Source organism: Oryctolagus cuniculus, chromosome 15 (genome assembly GCF_964237555.1).
Source record: "Oryctolagus cuniculus chromosome 15, mOryCun1.1, whole genome shotgun sequence".
NCBI classification, from domain to species: Eukaryota; Metazoa; Chordata; class Mammalia; order Lagomorpha; family Leporidae; genus Oryctolagus; species Oryctolagus cuniculus.
Window position 1 is genome coordinate 59,937,881 of NC_091446.1, and position 20,369 is coordinate 59,958,249.

Consider the following 20,369-nt stretch of genomic DNA (forward strand, 5'->3'; position numbering starts at 1 on the left):
TGGAATGGTAGAGGGAGTAGGAGGTGGGACAGGAATGGGTATGGGAAGGCGGGTATGGGGGAAAGAACTTATATTCCTAAAGCTGTACTTATGAAATTTATATTTATTAAATTAAAGTTTTCTAAAACAAAAAAAGAAAAACTTCACTTTCAAATAACTGAAATGCTTAAAGAATTTATTAAACAAACAAAAAAAAAAGCTAGGCCCAGCTTTAATGACAGTTATATCAACTTTCAAGGTATTCTATTTAAAAAGGGGGGGGGACAATTATTTTATCATACTAGAATAAACTTAACAAAACTTGGCAGAAAGAATAAGAGAAAACTATAGATTAAGGTCACTGATAACATTAATTAAGCAAAATATTTTCATAAATAAAACAGCACTATATAAAAAAGGTTAACACATGACCAATAAGTTATTCTAGAAAAAAGAAAGCTGTGTTGGGGCCAGCGTTGTGGCACAGCAGGTTAACACCCTGACCTGAAGCACCAGCATCCCATATGGTTCTGGTTCAAGACCTGGCTGTTCCACTTCCAATCCAGCTCGCTGCTATGGCCTGGGAAAGCAGTAGAAGATGGTCCAAGTCCTTGGACCCTGCACCCAGCGGGAGACCCAGAGGAGGCTCCTGGCTCCTGGCTTTGGATCAGCACAGCTCTGGCTGCTGCGGCCCACTGAGGATTGGAACATCAGATGGAAGACCTCTCTCTCTCTCTCTCTGCCTCTCCTCTCCCCTCTCTGTGTAACTCCTTCAAATAAATAAATAAATCTTTTAAAAAAAAGAAAGGAAGAAAAAGTTTTCCCACCGCAAAGAAACAAGATAGTAATTCCTGATCTTCATCATTTCCAGTGAACATTATACAAGTGACCCAGGGAGCACATTAAGGCAAGTTAATTATATAAACATTTTAAGCATAAATAATAGAAGCAAACCATACCGATTTGGATAATATGAGCATATACATTAATAAGTTATTAATAAGATTATTGTGAGGTGGCTATATTTAAGTGCCATGGATATATGACAGGAGAGTAGGAGAATGAAGGATTTTCAAAAATGGAGCTAAAGAACTGAATTCTGGGAAAATGAAGTAGAAAGCTCCAAGAATTCATCACCCTGCCTGGATCACAACTGCAGGCAGACTTTGTCAGATATAATCAACTGAAGAATAATTTTGTATTCTTTCCAAAGGCTCAGAACTTCCAGAAGAAGGCGTAGATGGAAAATTGTAGTTAATTTCAGTCCTCTACAATTCTTAGCATAGTAATAGCCACCCATCCCTTAACTCTGACAGGGCCAGCTTGCATGCAACTTGTAGAACCAGAAAGGGCAGTAAGAATCTCTTCCAGATATTGACATTGGTGTTCTGACTACTATTGCTTCAGTTCATTGAGATGCAAAGAGGCACACATTCACTGGTGCACCTATCTCCCATTCCAGCTCAAGATACTTCCAGAATATTTAAAGGACTGCTGCCTTTTTGTCCTTCTTTCTTTTTCTTTTCTCTTCCCTTCACTTTTCTTCTTTTCCTGTTTTGGGAGCTAGATACTTCAGCTTTACAGTAATCAAAAGCAATCATATATATGGAGGAATGCAAAAGGCCACACTGGGGATAGTGTTGTGGCACAGGTCAGGCTGCCTCCTGGCATACCCACAACCCATATCAAGATTCCAGTCTGACTCCCAGCTCATCCAATTTTGATGCAGATCCATGCTAATATGTCTAAGGCAGAAGATGATGGTCCTGGTACTTGGGTCCCTGCACCAATCAACACGGGAGAACCAGAAGAGTTTGAAGCTCTTGGCTTCAGCCTGGCCCAGCCCTAGCTGTTGCAGCATTTGGGGAGTGAACTAGGGAACAGAAGATTTCTGTCTCTCCTTCTCTCTCCAACACTATACTATACTATACTTTCCAAATAAATAAAACCTTTGAAAACTAAATTAACTAAAAAACTTAAGTCACACTGTATATCCAGGTAAAGATACAAACTAAGAAAAGACCTGTGAAGGTCTTATTTTTTTATACTTAAGATTGATCCCTGGCACAGACAGCTCAAAATAAAGACAATCAAAAAACAAAAATCAGCCGGCGCCGTGGCTCACTAGGCTAACCCTCCACCTGCGGCGCTGGCACCCGGGGTTCTAGTCCCATTTGGGGCGCCGTATTCTGTCCCGGTTGCTCCTCTTCCAGTCCAGCTCTCTGCTGTGGCCCGGGAGTGCAGTGGAGGATGGCCCAGGTGCTTGGGTCCTGCACCCGCATGGGAGACCAGGAAGAAGCACCTGGCACCTGGCTCCTGGCTTCGGATTGGCACAGCACTGGCCGTAGCAGCCATTTGTGGGGGTGAACCAAGAGAAGGAAGACCTTTCTCTTTCTAACTCTGCCTGTCAAAAATTAAAAAAAAAAAAAAAAAATCAGCAAACCCTGAATCCAATATTCAGCAAAATTCCTTCAGAAAGAGGGAGAAATCAAGATAGTCCCAGGTAAATAAAAGCTGAAAAAACCTGTTAGTACTAGCCCTGCCCTGCAAGAAGTGTTAAAACTTCTGCAGGTACAGAGCCAGCGCTGTGGCACAGCAAGTGAAGCTGCCACCTGCAATGACAGCATCCCCTACGGGCACTGGTTTGAGTCCTGATTTCTCCACATCCAATACATCTCCCTGCTAGTGTGCCTGGGAAAGCAGTAGAGGATGGTCCAAGCCCATGGGCCCGTGCACCCACGTGGGAGACCTGGAGGAAGCTCCTGGCTTCTGGCTTCGGACTGGCCCAGCTCTAGCCATTGCAGCCACTTGGAAAGTGAATTAGTGGATGCAAGTTCTCTCTCTTTCTCTCTCTCTCTCTCCTCCTCTCCTTCTCTCTCTCTCTGCCTCTGCCTCTGTGATCCTAAATATGTGATCCTAAAAAAAGCTATAAAATATAGAAAAAAACAAGAAGAGGATTAAAACACTGCACTAAACACAAAAGGTGGCAGTTAATGAAGAAAATGAGACAGAAAGCTGTAAGGTATATAGAAAGCAGACAGCAAAAAGATGGAAATCCTTCTTAATCAGCAATTACTTTAAATGGATTAAGCTGCTCAATTAAGAGAGACTGGCAGGATAGATAAAAAAATATTATCCAATTATAGTAATATATTTTTTAATGATGGTTTTATGTTCTGACAAATATATGGATATGTGTGATTCAGTTGTGTGAACATCAGAATACACTTAGACAAAAATAGATATGCAAAAATCTCAAAAGGTATATTATTCTCAAATCAGTACTTCTCCTTTGCACTGGCAATTGAGGAAGGCATCTTTGAGGAGGAATTAGTTCATCCATATTTCTTACTGTTCTGGAGTACCTTCTCAGTGTGTGCTCCCTTGAAGGCTGCAGTATTCCCCACAGGTAAGACTTATTCTGTCCGTTAAAGCCTTGTGACCAAGGAAACTGGTTTATAGTAAACTCAAGAGAGTACCATTTTAAAAAAGAATTAAAAAACATAACCAAAGGAGATTTATTCCTGGAATGCAAAATAGGTTCAACACAGAAAAAGTAATCAAGGGGCCATCACTGTGGTGCAGCAGGTTAACGCCCTGGCCTGAAGCACTGGCATCCCATATGGGTGCCCGTTAGAGACCCAGCTGCTCCATTTCAATCCAGCTCTCTGCTATGGACTGGGAAGGCAGTAGAAGATGGCTCAGGGCATTGGGCCCCTGCATCCGCGTGGGAGACCCAAAAGAAGCTCTTGGCTCCTGGCTTCAGATCGGCACAGCTCCGGCTGTTGCGGCCAACTGGGGAGTGAACCAATGGAAAGAAGACATTTCTCGGGCCGGCGCTGTGGCACAGTGGGTTAACACCCTGACCTTAAGTGCTGGCATGCCATACGGGCACAGGTTCTAATCCTGGCTGCTCCTCTTTCAATCCAGCTCTCTGCTATGGCCTGGGAAAGCAGTAGAGATGGCCCAAGGGCTTGGGCCCCTGCACCAGTGTGGGAAACCTGGAAGAAGCTCCTGGCTCCTGGCTTCGGATCAGTGAAGCTCCGGCCATTGTGGCCAATTGCGGAGTGAACCATCGGATGGAAGACCTCTCTCTGCCTCTCTTCTGTGTAACTCTTTCAAATAAAAGAAATCTTAAAAAATAAAATAGACCTTTCTCTCTGTGTCTCTCCTCACTGTCTGTAACTCTACCTCTCAAATAAATAAATAAATCTTTAAAAAAAAAAAAAAGAAAAAGTGATTGGGGGCCGGTGCTGTGGCGCAGTGGGTTAAAGCCCCAGCGTGTAGTGCCAGCATCCCTTATAGGCGCTGGTTTGAGTGCCGGCTGCTCCTCTTCTGATCCAGCTCTATGCTATGGCTTGGGAAAGTAATAGAAGATGAACCAACTCCTTTAGCCCCTGCACCCATGTCGGAGACCCGGGGAAGCTCCTGGCTCCTGGCTTTGGATCAGCTCAGTTCTGGCTGTTGCAGTCATTTGGGGAATGAACCAGCAGAATGAAGGATCTCTCTCTCTCTCTCTCTGGCTTTAAAACAAAATAAATTTTTTTAAATGATCAGTGTAATCTGAATTAATATAGAAAATCATTTAGCAAAATTCAGTATCCCTTCATGATGAAAACAAAACACTTGAAAAACTAAGCAAAGATAGAAACCACCTCAACAAAATGAAAGCTATATATCAAAAACCAATAGGGAACATCACAGTCAATGATAAAGACTGAAAGCTTTTCCTCGAAGATCAGGAACTAAGTAAAGATGCCTGCTTTCACCACTTCTTTCAACACATTTTTGGAAATTCTAGCCAGAACAATTTGGCAAGAATATGAAATACAAGGTGTTCAAACTGGAAAGCGAGAAATTATCTCTGTATGCAGATGACTGATGGCATACATAAAACACCATAAAAATTCCACGAAAAAATTTTAAAATAAATTCTGTAGAGCAGCAGAACACAATAAATACATGAAACTCAGTTGCAAAAATAGACCAAAGGTCTAAATAAGAAGTTCAAACTTCTTAAAAGAAAAAGGACATAGTCTTTATGATGTTGGATTTGGCAATGGCTTTTCTCATCGAAGGCATAAGTAACAAAAAAAATTAGACAAACTGAGCTTTGCTGAATACTAAAAATTTGTGCATGAAAGACATTAATAAAAGAATACAAAGGCAATTCACAAAATGGAAGAAAATGTTTGCAAATCATTTATTTGATAGGGGATTAATACCCAGAACAAATAAAGAACTCTTAATTAAAACTCAACAGACTACCAAATTCAAAAACAGCCAACGACTTGAATAGCTATTTCCCCAAAAAAAGATGTACAAATGGCCTGTAATGGCATGTAAAGATGCTCAATATCAGTAACTATTAGGAAAATGTAAATCAGAACCATAAGAAAAATGATACTATATCATATCTATTACAACCAGTTACAATGGGAAGGAGCAACAAGAAGAAAAGCAAGAGAAGACAACAAAAAGAAGAGAGGAGAAAAAAGAGGAAGAGAAAGAAAATAACAAGTGTTGAGCAGGATGTGGAGAAATTAATTAGAGCCCTGTACACTGTTGGGAGAAAGATAAACTGGTGCAACAAATATGGAAACCAGTGTGGCAGTTCCCAAAAAATTAAAAACAAAACTACCCCATGATCAAGCGATGCCACTCCGGGTATACAGCCAAAAGAACTAAAAATGGGATCTTAAATAAGTATTTGTACACCAATGTTCATAGCAGCACAATTCGAAATTGCTACAGCACATTACACTGACTGAAATAAGCCAGTCACAAAAAGACAAATTCTGTAAAATTTCACATATATAAGGTATGTAGAGCAAATTCAAAGGGATAGAAAAGCACAACTGTAGTTGCCAGGGATTAGTGATTTGGGAGAACACAGAATTATAATGCATATAGAGATTCAATTTAAGGAAATGAAAAAGGGTTTGGTAATGGATGGAGGTGACAGTTTTACAACAATATAAATGTGCTTAGTATCACTGATGGTAGATTTGAAAATACTTAAGATGATAAATTTTGTACATTTTAACACACAAAATTTCAAGCAGTGCTAGGGTAGGGTTACTGACTATTCAATCAAAATAATTTGATTCTCTGATAGCTTACAGATTTCCCTCAAAAAGTTAAAACTATGTTTTTGAAAAGAATAAAAAATATTATGTTTTCAGGCAGGAAAAAAATTGCACCAACTTTAAGTAAAAGGCTGATAAATTCATTGTCATTAAGATTTAAAACATTTTTAGAATTTTTAATCATGAAAAAAACAGAATGAAAAATGACAAGACAATGAATGGGAAGACATCGTCAAAACATACGTCCAATAAATGACTTTAACCCTTTATTGGGAATACTCACAGAAGTGTATTCACAATACATAGACACTATGAATCAATTTCATATATCTTGAAGAAATATAAATGACCAATAAACATATTAAAAGGTAGTCAAGTAAAATCAAGGAAATGTAGTTTAAAATCATGATGAAGTACTATATATTCAAGATATTAGCAAAAATATATTAAGTCTGACAAATGTAACTCTCTGTAACTTTGCCTTTCAAGTAAATAAATAAATCTTTAAAAAAAGAAAAGAAAAAAGAAATTCTCAGACACCAGTGAAACCATATACTGGTATAACAATTCTGGATAAAATAATGAAGTTAACTTGCAAAATCCAAGTTAATATATCCTTTAGGACTCAGTAATCCATCCCAAGCAGATATGTAAGTTTATGTATACCATATAATAAATGTCCAAGCAATATTATTGTTAATTATCAAAAAGTGAAAGTGGGGGTGGGGGGCACTGTGGCATAGCAGGTAAAGTCGCTGCCTGCAGTGCCGGCAACCCATATAGGCGCCAGTTCGTGTCCCAGCTGCTTCACTTCCAAACCAGCTATCTGCTATGGCCTGGGAAAGCAGTAAAAGACGGCCCAAGTTCTTGGGCCCCTGCATCCGTGTGGGAGAGCCAGAAGAATCTCCTGGCTCCTGGCTTCGGATCGGTGCAGCTCCAGGCTTTGCAACCAACTGAGAGTGAACCAGTGGATGGAAGACCTCTCTCCCTCTCTCTCTGCGTAACTCTGTCTTTCAAATAAATAAATAAATAAGCCTTTAAAAAAAAAGTCCAGTACCCAAATGTCTATAAACAGAATAAAACCTGATGATGGAGAAACATTACACACAAATCATACAAACAGGTTGCTAAGAGAAAAGAGTCACCAAAAATTACCTGCAGTGTAATTCCATGCATCTCAGGTTACTGATTGGAAAATTAAACTATATTTTACAGAGATACATACAAGGTAGAAAACATTAATCTTTGTGCTTTTAAATTTTTATTTGAGAGGCAAAGAGAGAGAAAAAAGAGAAAATTCCCATCTTCTAATTCACTCTCCAAATGCCCAGAGCAGCCAAGGCTGGGCCTGGCAGAAGATGGGAACTTGGCAATCAATCCAGGTCTCCCATGTGGGTGACAGACACCCAACTACTTGAGCCATCCATCACATGCTGCCTCTCAGAGGGTACATTAGCACCTAGCAGGTCTCAGGAGCAGAGGGGGGACTCCAACCCAGGCACACTGCTATGGGATACAGATGTACCAAGCAGCTTAAGTGCTGCAACAAACATCTGCTAAAGATAACATTAATCTAAGTGGTCAAAACTTAAATGGTCCAGAAAGGCACTACATTTTCTACTTAAAAGCCTTCCAAATTTAATTGTCCCAAATGTGAAGTTCAATTGCAAAGAATCCTATTTACTCTCAAGAACCAGGAATCAGGTAGCATACCAATTAAACTTTCACCACTGACTAATTCTGCCGTAATTTCAACAGTGAAACCCAATAAATATAAGCTTACATACACATACCAACATTCTGCTTCGGATAAATGTGTTTCAAGGAAGGAATTAAAATAACCAGTATGAAAGATGTTTTTCTGTTACTATGACTCCTCTATAGCAAATTAGGCCACCTGGGGGAAAATGTTTTACCTTACATTATTATAACCCTATAATTCATTAAACAATCCCTAAATATTGTGGTATGGAGACCAAAATACTCTTTTATGCAAAATAACTTACCTTCCACAAGCAATCTGAGTGACAATGCTTCCCATAAGTTCAAAAACTTTCCTTGGATTTATCTCATGACTGGTAGAGTTATGACCCAACTGACCATACCCTCCAGCTCCAAAGGTAAATACTCCTCCTTCCTAAAAAAGAAGAAAAAAAATTTATAATAAAGTCTGATAAAAAGAAAATAACTTATCTTCATAAAAATAAGTTAACATTTAATATGGCCTCAAATTCTTTTTCTCCTTAATTGTCTTCAAAATTTACCACAAAGAGGATAGCTGGCTCTTTCAAGAGGTAAAATGTCTTAAAAACTAAGAGAATTACAGGTCGCAGGCTAAATGTCTTAATATGTATTTTAAGAATTTAATGACGTTTCACCATTAAAATATTTGAAATTATCAGTAAAGAAACACTAATAATTCCTTATTTGAACTGTCTCTCACTATTATTTATACTGTCTTGAATTCTATGTACATATCTGTAAAATTTCACAAAACCTAAAAAGGCATTATCTTTAGTTTTCAAGTTAGTTAATGCTTTCAACATGAAAGCTCTGCAAAAAAAAAAAAGTAGTAACCAGAAAGCACAATTATAATAATTTTAGCATATGACTGCTCTAATATAGTCCTCAAAAATTACAAAAATCCACAATTAGGGGACTAGTGTGGTGTCACAGGTTAAGTGGCCACCAGCGATGTCAGCACCCCCTGTGGGTGGCAAGTGTGTCTTGGCTGCTCTGCTTCCAATCCAGCTCCCTCCTAATGACTTGGGAAAATCAGAGGAAAATGGGCCAAGTATTTGGGCCCCTGTCACCCATGTAGGAGACCTGGATGAAGCTCTTGGCTTTGGCCTGGCGCAGCCCTGGCTGTTGCAGCCATTTGAAGAGAACCAGTGGACAGAAGATCTCTCTCTCCTCTCTCTCTCTCTGTAACTCTGACTTCCAAATAAATATTTTAAAAAATTTTTTTTAAAAATACAAAACTGGGTGCCAGTGCCGTAGCATAGTAGGTAAAGCCAGCACTGTAGGTGCCCAAAGGGCACCAGTTCAAGTCCTGGCTGCTCCACTTCTGATCCAGCTCTCCGCTATGGCCTGGGAAAGCAGTAGAAGATGACCAAAGTCCTTGGGCCCCTGCCCCCATGTGGGAGATCCAGAAGAAGTTCCTGGCTCCTGGCTTCGGACTGGTGCAGCACCAGCCATTGCAGCCATCTGGGGAGTGAATCAGCGGATAGAAGACCTCTCTGTCTCTATCTGCCTCTCTAACTCTGCCTTTCAAATAAATAAATCTTTAAAAAAAAAAAAAAAAAAAACTGGATAAGACTCATAACTTAACACAATCACAATTAGTATTTTTCAGTTAAACTGTTTTCATAAATGTAGCTATATATGCAATTTTTTTTTTTTTTTTTGACAGGCAGAGTGGACAGTGAGAGAGAGAGAGACAGAGAGAGAAAGGTCTTCCTTTGCCGTTGGTTCACCCTCCAATGGCCGCCGCTGCAGCCGGCGCACCGCGCTGATCCTGGCAGGAGCCAGGAGCCAGGTGCTTTTCCTGGTCTCCCATGGGGTGCAGGGCCCAAGCACCTGGGCCATCCTCCACTGCACTCCCTGGCCATAGCAGAGAGCTGGCCTGGAAGAGGGGCAACCGGGACAGAATCCGGCGCCCCAACCGGGACTAGAACCCGGTGTGCCGGCGCCGCAAGGTGGAGGATTAGCCTAGTGAGCCGCGGCGCCGGCTCTATATATGCAATTTTATATCCTGTTTTCATAAGAGCCTAACTATAAGGAAATTGTTCTCTGAAAATTTTTAAACAAATTCATAAAGTACAAAAATTATAATAAACCATTATATAAGTATCATTCACTTTTTTTTTTTTTTTTTTTTTGGACAGGCAGAGTTAAACAGTGAGAGAGAGACAGAGAGAAAGGTCTTCCTTTTCCATTGGTTCACCCCCAAAATGGCCACTACGGCCGGTGCGCACCAATCGGAAGGCAGGAGCCAGGTGCTTCTCCTGGTCTCCCATGCAGGTGCAGGGCCCAAGGACTTGGGCATCCTCCACTGCCTTCCTGGGTCACAGCAGAGAGCTGGACTGAAGCAGGAGCAACCGGGACAGAATCCGGTGCCCCAACCGGGACTAGAACCCAGTGTGCCGGCGCTGCAGGCAGAGGGTTAGCCAAGTTAGCTGGGGCGCCAGCCCATCATTCACTTTTGAAACCAAAAACAGTCTGGGTGTTGTGCTTCACAGGTGTTTCCCTTCCCTTTTCTGAGATATGGTTAAAGTAAAAAAAAAAAAAAGTGTACTTTACACTGTGCTCAACAAATTGTTTTATTCACAAATTTCTATGTACCCTCTACACCATATACCACTAACAGATAAATACATATAATCACAACACTATTTTCACAACCACAAAATTAAGGCTAAATTCTTAGTATGATCTAATACTCAGGCCATGTTTAAAACTGTCCTGCTGAATTTACTGCATCACTGTCACAAAGAATGTATCTTCTTGGTGATGTTAAAAACAAATGGGTCGAAGTATGTCAGTCGAATCCATCCCCATTAGGCTTAATGTACTCTGCCTAGACCCAGTATTTTTATCAGGGAGTGAAAATGGTGATTTTCTAAATTTTGTAATTTCTTCTAGGTATATTAGTTCCAATTCTTTTGTAAAGAACACTGAAACTCTAAAATACAATGTTCAAATGAAAAACAGGCTTACTGCTTGATTCTTTCTCATTAATTATCAGCTTTTTGGAAAAAAGTTGTCATTCTACCAACTTCCAAAGGTAAGCAATGAATTTTGCCTGAACTGGTATCAGGAGAATGGAAGATCATTATAAACTCATGGAATTTCATGTATCTGATATATTTCCCTTTTTTGCTGTCACCATTTCTCTTTAGTATCCACTAAAAGTGCCTCCTACTTGTCTCGACTGGACCCCAATATCTGTGCTTTTTTTTTTTTGGACAGGCGAAATTAGTGAGAGAGAGAGAGAGAGAGACAGAGACAGAGAGAAAGGCCTTCCTTTTTCCGTTGGTTCACTCCCCAAATGGCTGCCACGGCCGGCGCTGTGCTGATCTGAAGCCAGGAGCCAGGTGCTTCCTCCTGGTCTCCCATGCGGGTGCAGGGCCCAAGCACTTGGGCCATCCTCCACTGCAGTCCCGGGCCACAGCAGAGAGCTGGACTGGAAGAGGAGCAACCGGGACAGAATCTGGCGTCCCAACAGGGACTAGAACCCCGGGTGCCAGCACTGCAGGAGGAGGATTAGCCAAGTGAGCCGTGGCACCGGCCTGCTTTTTTGTAGTATGAAATACGTAAGGGTGTTCTTAAACATTTTTTTTTGCCCCAGATCATGGAGCCAGACTCTTTTCTAAGAAGTCCTGCTTCCTTCTGATTGAGAATGTTTACCAAACAAAAGATGCTTACTACTTCTAGAACTTTTCAGTGGCCGTAACAAAAAACATACTGTTAGAAGAAGAAAAATAAATCAAAGTCATATTAATATTTGTGATTCACAGTAAAGTACAAAGGGTTTAAAAATTCCTACAGTTTTCTACCTATGTCTTTCTCCTAAGCTGAAAAAAAGTCATAGTTTCAAATGATAACAAAATAACATTTCTTTAACATTGTATGTATTATACAAGCATACTTCAAAATGTTCATGGAAAAAACAGAATTAGGGGGACCTGCGCCATGGCATAGTGGGCTAAAGACTCCACCTGTGCTGCCAGCATCCCATATAGGCACTGGTTCTTTCCCGACTGCTCCTCTTCCAATCCAGTTCTTTGCTATGGCCCAGGAAAGCGGCAGAAAATGGCCCAAGTGCTTGGGCCCCTGCACCCACGTGCGAGACCTGGAAGAAGCTCCTGGCTTGGGGTTGGCCCAGCTCTGGCAGTTGCAGCCCTTTGGGGAGTGAACTAATGAATGGAAGACCTTTCTCTCTGTCTCTCCCTTTCTCTGTCCGTAAATCTCCCTCTCAAATAAATAAATAGGGGCCGGCGCGGTGACATAGCAGGTTAAAGCCCTAGCCTGAAGCGCCGGCATCCCATATGGGTGCCAGTTCTAGTCCCAGCTGCTCCACTTTCTATCCGCTCTCCGCTATGGCCTGGGAAAGCAGTAGATGGCCCAAGTCCTTGGGCCCCGGCTCCTGGCTTCGGACCGGCGCAACTCCAGCCGTTGCAGCCATCTGGGGAGTGAACCAACAGATGGAAGACCTCTCTCTCTGTCTCTACCTCTCTAACTCTTTAAATAAATAAAATAAAATATTAAAAAAAAAACAATTTTTAAAAATAGAATCAGAGATGTTTATTTTGGTCTAAAAATTTTGAAGTTCACACATCCAAAGGATCTTCAAAAAGTTCACAGAAAAACGTCATAAAAAGAACTATGAATGAATTTTAATTTAATCATCAAAATGAACTTTTAATTCCATTGTCCTGTGAATTTTTTCCTTTTTTAAAGATTTATTTATTGAATTTGAAAGTCAGAATGAGAGGGAGGCAGGGGAGGGAGGGAGGCAGGGGAGGGAGGAAGGCAGAGGACAGAGGGAAGGAGGGAAAGAGACATCTTCCATCTGCTAGATCACTCCCCAGATGGCTTAAATGGCCAGGGCTGCCAGGAGCTTCATCCAGGTCTCCCACTCAGGTGCTGCTTTTTCTACTTACCTAGGCACATTAGCAGGGAGCTGGATCAGAAGTGGAACAGCTGGGACTCAAACCAGCACTTATATGGGATGCCAACACTGCAGACAGGAACTTAACCAGCTGTGCCAGGGCATCAATTTCGCTCCCCTACACACACCTTTTTTTTTTTTTTTTCCCCAAGATTTATTTACTTATTTGAATGGCAAAATGACAGGGAGAGAGGGAGGGAGGGAGGGAGAGAGGGGAATGGGACCAGGGAGATGGGTAGGAAGGCAAAGAGGTGGAACAGACAATGGTGGGAGGAAAAAGGGGAAAAAGATAGGGAATATTTTCCCTCCACTGTTCACTCTCCAAATATTCACAACAGCCAGGGCTAGGACAAGCCAAAGCCAAGAACCAGGAACTCCATACTGGTTTCCCACCTAGGTGGCAGTAACCCACTTGAGTCATGATCTGTTGCCTCCTAGGGTGGGGACTGGCAGGAAGGTGGAGAAGCAGAGGCTCGACTGGATTCCAGGTGCTCTGATATGGAAGTGTCCCAAGCTCCAGCTTACTATGCCACAATACTATCCCCCCATGAACCTTTAGAAGCACTCTCAGGTGTAAACAATATTGATTTTACTAACAATAAGAAGACAGAATGCAGTTTAAAATTTCTTTGTGCTTTTAGTTTATCCTTTAATGTATTTATCACTAGTGGTTCTCAGTGAAATACTGCATTTTAAAAATCACCTAAAATAATTCTTTGTGCAATTGTGCTACTAACTTGCCATTTGTTTTCTTTTTATCCTGAGACAGAGACAGACAGGTACAGAGATCTCATGTCCATTTGTTCACTCCCCAAATACCCACAATGACCAGGGCCAAGCCAGGAGTTTTACATGAGTGGCAGGATCCCAACTACTTGAGCCATCATACAAGGAGCCAGAGTCTGGACTTGAAATCAGGTACTTGGGAGGAAATGCAGCAATATGGAGGAGTAGGGAGGGAACTTACTGCTCTAGTCCAGGAGAAGATAGTTTAAAAAAAGCTGAGATAGTGTAGTCTCAGGGAAGAGTTAGGGAAAAAACGGCAGAGGAAACTCTACTGAAATTAGAGGGATGCGGTGGACCTACGTGGAGAGCGTGGACACCCACGGCAGAGGACTCCAACAGCCAAGAGCCTATGCACCAGCACTGGAAAGTGAGGTGAGACAAGACTGCAGTAGTCTGAGCCACTGGCAAAAAAGGGGCAGGAAGAGCCTAGAGGTACTGAGGCTTGAAGCCCATGGGGGAAAGTGTACCAAACTAGAGAGAAAAAAAATAAAAAAGGAGAGTATGCACACGTTTCTCTCTCTCTGATCACCTCACGAAGGTGTACAAGTTGACAGAGCAGGCGCCATTTTGGACATACACTAACAGACATGCCAGCTCCTGTCTGCACCTGGCAATCATCCGAGCGGAGATTCTTGACTCTGATAGGGAGAAATAACAGGTGCGAGGATATTGTGACTGTGTGAAGCTTCTGAACTGGGACTGTGGGGGGAAAAAAAAAACTGAGGGTGTGTGGGAGAACTCACGGTGTGGCTGGGACTTTGAGCAGTTTCAGTGGAGATGCCACAAGCTCAGGGGTTCCTGGTTACCTGGTGAGACATTGCTGAGGAATCTGAACTTATACTGAGGACTACACAGATCCTTTGTGTGGTTCTTGGGACACAGCAAACGAATATTATACCCACTGGAGCTAGCACTCATGCACTGGGCTCCATTGAGAAGAGCCCAGCTGAGCAGAATATACTTCCCTTCTGATTAAAAAAAAAAAAAAGAGAGAGAGAGAGAGAGATTTAACACATCAACCCTGTGTGTGTCACCTTAGGCAAGCCCTTAAATCTGGAGAACTGAATAGAGCTCTCTGGCCACACCCACTGCAAGCCTCTAGTGATTTACTGAAAGCTGACGTCCACTTATCTACAGAGTTACATAGTACAATGATAAAAGCTGCCACAGCAGGGAAAAAAATAAAAAAGAAGAAACCAACGAGTATCTCCACAAATGCCGAAAAACAAACCCAACAATTCAAGAAACAAGAATAATGAAGACAACATGACACTCCCAAAGAACACGCCTCAATAATAGATTATGAAGACGATAAGATAGAAGAAATGGAAGAAATGGAACTCAAAAAATTGATCGTAAGATTACATATAAGTAACCAAAAGGAAATGCACGAACTACTGAAATCCATGCAGGATGTGAAAAAAAATCTCTCCCATGAAATTTAACTTATAAGGAGGAATAAAAATGAAATGAAGAATTCAATAGAACATGAAATTGAGATATTAAAGAGAAATCAAAATGAAAAGAAGGATGCGGCGCCGGCACACCGGGTTCGAGTCCCGGTTGGGGCGCCGGATTCTGTCCCGGTTGCCCCTCTTCCAGGCCAGCTCTCTGCTATGGCCAGGGAGTGCAGTGGAGGATGGCCCAGGTGCTTGGGCCCTGCACCCCATGGGAGACCAGGAAAAGCACCTGGCTCCTGGCTCCTGCCAGGATCAGCGCGGTGCGCCGGCTGCAGCGGCGGCCATTGGAGGGTGAACCAACGGCAAAAAGGAAGACCTTTCTCTCTCTGTCTCTCTCTCTCACTGTCCACTCTGCCTGTCAAAAAAAAAAAAAAAAAAAAAAAAAAAAAGAAAAGAAGGATTCAATAGAACAAATAAAAATGCAATGGAGAGCATTAAATAGATTCAGTGAGGCAGAAGAGGGAATATCAGACATAGAAGACAGAGCACAGGAGGTATAAGGTCAAACCAAAAATGAGAGGAGGAAATCAGAAATCCATAGAACACTGTTGGGAATCTAGATGATACTATTAAAAAAAAAACCAACATTCGAGTTCTAAGAGTTCCTGAAGGCATGGAGAGATAGAAAGGATTAGAAGACATTTTGAGTGAAATACCAGCAGAAAACTTCCCAGGTTTGGAGAAAGAAAGAGACGTCCAAGTACAGGAAGCGCACAGAACTCCCAATACACATGACCAGGAAAGATCCTCACCACGACACATTGCAATCAAACTCACCACAGTAAAACATAAAGAGAAGATTCTAAAATGTGCACGAGAGAAATGTCAGATTACTTTCAGAGGATCACCAATTAGACTCACATTGCACTTCTCATCAGAAACCCTGAAGGCTAGGAGAGAATGACGAGACATAGCCCAAGTCCTAAGAGAAAAAAACTGTCATCCCAGAATATTATACCCTGTGAATGAAGATGAAATGAAGACCTTTCATAACAAACAGAAACTGAAAGAATTTGTCACCACGCATCCAGCTGTACCAAAGATACTTGAGGATATGTAGCACACAGAAACAATGAAACAAGGTCATCAATAAGAAAGAAGGTAAAGGAAGAAAATCTCTCAGTAAAAGGTCAAAGGAAGTTCTAAGTAAAAATTAGGAATATCCTTGGAAAAATGGCAGGGCAGTCATTACTTATCAATATTCACATTGAATGTAAATGCCCTCAAGTACCCAGTTAAAACACACAGACTGGCTGAATGGATTAAAAACCCAAACTCATCTATTTGCTGCCTACAAGAAACACATCTTTACAACAAAGGTGCATGCAGACTGAAAGTGAAAGGTTGGAAAAAGACATTCCATGCCAACAGAAACCAAAAAAGAGCTGCCGTAGCCTTCTTAATATCAGAGAAAATAGACTTTAACACAAAAACTATTAAAATGAGACAAAGAAGGGAAGGGCACTATATAATGATTAAGGGATCAATTCAATAGGAAAATGTGACTATTACAAAAGATTATGCACCTAATTAAAGGCCAACTGACTATTTAAAGGGAATGTTAAGGGATTTAAAGGGAGATTTAGACTCCAATACAATAGTATTGAGGGACTTCAATATTACACATTCAGCAATAGACAGATCAAACAGGCAGAAAATCAACAAGGAAACAGCATATTTATAATTGCCACTATAGACCAAATGGACCTAACAGATATCTACAGAACTTTTCACCCTATAGTTGCAGAATATACTTTATTCTCAGCAGTGCATGGAACTTTCTCTAGGATTGACCAGATACCAAGCCATAAAGCAAGTCTCAGCAAATTCATAAAAATCAAAATCATACCATGCATCTTCTCAGACTACAATGGAATGAAGCTGGAAATGAATAATTCAGGAATTTATAGAGCATATGCAAACACAGGGAGAATGAAAAACATGCTCCTGAATGAACAGTAATGAACAGGTCAAAGAGAAAATGAAAAGAAAAATGAAAAACTTTCTGGAATCAAATGAAGATAACAACACAACATATCAAAATTATGGGATACGGCAAAAGCTGGGTTAGGATGAAAGTTTATAGCAATAGGTGCTTACATCAAGAAATTGGAAAAGCACCAAATAAATGAGCTATCAATGCATCTCAAGGATCTGGAAAAACTACAGCAAACAAAACCCAAAACTAGAAAAGAAAAGAATTAAAACTAGATAAGAAATCAACAAAATTGAATCCAAAAACAAACATTACAAAGGATCAGCAAAACAAAGAGCTGATTTCTTGAAAAAATAAAACAAAATTGACACAGCACTGGCCCAACTCACCAAAAAAAGGAGAGGGAAGAACCAAATCAATAACATTAGAGATGAAAAAGGGAATATAACAACAGACACCATAGAAGTAAAAAGTCATCAGAAATTACTACAGAGTTGTATACCAACAAACTGGGAAACCCAGAAGAAATGGATAGATTCCTAGACACATACAACCTACCTATATTGAACCATGAAGACACAGAAAACCTAAACAGACCCATAACCAAGACAAAAATTGCATCACTAATAAAGGCCCTCCTAACAAAGAAAAGCCCAGGACCAGATGACTCCACTGCTGATTTCTACCAGACATTTAAAGAAGAACTAACTCCAATTCTTCTTAAATTATTCAAAACAACTGAAAGAGAGGGATCCTTCCAAATTCTTTAACGAAGCCAGCATCACCCTAATTCCTAAACCTGAAAAAGAAGCAACAGAGAAAGAGAATTACAGATCAATTTCTCTGATGAACACAGATGCAAAAATCCTCAACAAAATTCTAGCCAATAGAATCCAACAACACATCAGAAAGATCATCCACTCAGACCAAGTGGGTTTATCCCTGGCATGCAGGGATGGTTCAACATTTGCAAATCAATGTTATACATCTCGTTAACAAACTGCAGAACAAAAAACATATGATTATCTCAACAGATGCAGAGAAAGCATTTGATAAAATACAACATAGTTTCATGATGAAAACTCTAAGCAAACTGGGTATAGAAGGAACATTCCTCAACACAATCAAGGCAATTTATGACAAACCCATGGCCAACATCATGTTGAATGGGGAAAAGTTAGAAGCATTCTCACTGAGATCTGGTACCAGACAGGGATTCCCATTCACATCATTGCTATTCAGTGTATTCCTGGAAGCTGTAGCCAGAGCCATTAGGCCAAGAAAAAAGAAATCAAAGAATGACAACTTGGGAAGGAAGAAGTTCAACTATCCCTCTTTACAGACGATATGATTCTTTATTTAGGGGATGCAGAGAACTCCACTAAGAGAAAAATGGAACTCACTGAAGAGTTTGCTAAAGTAGCAGGAAATAGAATCAATACACAAAATTCAACAGCTTTTGTATACACAGAAAATGCCATGGCTGAGAAAGAACTTCTAAGATCAATCCCAATCACATTAGCTACAAAAAAAAAAAATCAAATACCTTGGAATAAACCAAGGATGTCAAAGATCTCTACGATGAGAACTGCAAAACTCTGAAGAAATAGAAGATGCCAAAAAAAAAAAAAAAAAGGAAAAATCTTCCATGTTCATGGACAGGAAGAATCAGTATCATCAAAATATCCATTCTTCCAAAAACAATTTACAGCTTCAATGAAATACCAAAATACCAAAGACATAATTGTCAGATCTGGAAAAAATGATGTTGAAACTCATATGGAGGCACAAGAGACCTCAAAGAGCTAAAGCAATCTTATGCAACAAAAACAGAGCCGGAGGCATCACAATACCAGATTTCAAGACATACTACAGGGCAGTTATAATCAACAGCCTGGTACTGGTACAAAAACAAATGGATAGACCAATGGAACAAAATGGAAATACCAGAAGTCAATCCAAACATATACAACTAACTTATATTTGAACAAGGAGCTAAAACCAATTCCTGCAACAAGGACAGTCTATTCAAAAACTGGTGCTGGGAAAACTGGATTGCCACATGCAGAAGCATGAAGCAGGACGCCTACCCTACACTTTACACAAAAATCCACTCAACATGGATTACAGATCCAAATCTAGGACCCGACGCCTTCAAATTATTAGAGGACATCTAAGAAACCCTGAAAGACAGTGGGGAAGGCAAAGACTTCTTGGAAAAGACCCCAGAGGCACAGGCAGCAAAAGCCAAAATTAACTGCTGGGATTACATCAAAGTGAGAAGTTTCTGTACGACAAAGAAACAGAAAAGTGAAGAGGCAAGCGAAAGAGTGGGATAAAATATTTGCAAATGATGCAACTGATAAAAGATTAATAACCAGAATCTACAAAGAGATCAAGAAACTCCACAACAACAAAACAAACAACCCACTTAAGAGTGGGGCCAAGGACCTAAACAGACATATTTTCAAGAGAGGAAATCCAAACATTCAAAAGACTTATGAAAAAAATATTCAGGATCACTAGCCATCAGGGAAATGCAAACCAAAAGCACAATGAGGTCTCACCTCACCCTGGTTAGAATCTTACATACAGAAATCAACAAATAACAAATGCTGGCCAGGATATAGGGGGAAAAGGTAACCTAATCCATTGTTGGTAGAAATGCAAACTGGTAAAGCCACTGTGGAAGACAGTTTGAAGATACCTCAGAAATCTGAATATAGTCCTATCATATGACCCAGTCATCCCACTCCTTGAAATTATCCCAAGGGAAATAAATTGGCAAACAAAAGAGCTATCTGCACCTCCATGTTTATTGCAGCTCAATTCATAATAGCTAAGAAATAGAATGAACCTAAATGCCCATCAACGGAAGAATTGATAAAGAAATTATGGGATAAGTACTCTATGGAATACTACACGGCATTAAATAATGAATCCGGTCATTTGCAACAAAATGGAGGAATCTGGAAAACATCAAACTGAGTAAAATAAGTCCCAAAGGGACAAATATGTTCTCCCTGATCTGTGACAGCTAACTGAGCACCTAAAAGGAAACCTGTAGAAGTGAAACTGACACTAGGAGAAGCAATGACTTGATCAGCCCTTTCTGACTGTTCAGGAACTGCTTGCTATTTTATTCTTTTTAGTTTTTTCTTTTTCTACTTAATATCATTGGTTGAACTCTTAACAGAGAATTATTCTTAGGTGTTTATATCCAATTGAAAATTGATCCCTGTTAATAATAAAGAGGGGGGTGATAGAGCTGGCGCTGTGGTATAGGTTAATCCTCCGCCTGCAGTGCCGGAATTCAAGTCCCGGCTGTTCCTCTTCCAATCCAGTTCTCTGCTGTGGCCTGGGAATGCAGTAGAAGACTGCCCAACTCCTTGGGCTCCTGCACCCCCATGGGAGACCAGGAAGAACCTCACTCCTGGCCTCTGACG

At 40.7% G+C, this 20,369-nt stretch overlaps 1 protein-coding gene across 13 annotated transcripts in view; it reads right to left on the minus strand.

Annotated features, from left to right (window-relative positions):
* HERC4 (HECT and RLD domain containing E3 ubiquitin protein ligase 4) overlaps positions 1–20,369 on the minus strand; it is a 153,140-nt gene that overhangs the window by 72,268 nt on the left and 60,503 nt on the right. For all 13 annotated transcript variants that reach the window (XR_011382418.1, XR_011382419.1, XM_002718458.5 and 10 more), the window contains one exon: positions 8,075–8,205. Coding sequence is in view for 11 of the 13 variants with exons in the window: in XM_002718458.5 (XP_002718504.1) it covers positions 8,075–8,205 (131 nt within the window). In the remaining 2 variants the exon portion in view is untranslated. The remainder of the gene's footprint in view (positions 1–8,074; positions 8,206–20,369) is intronic.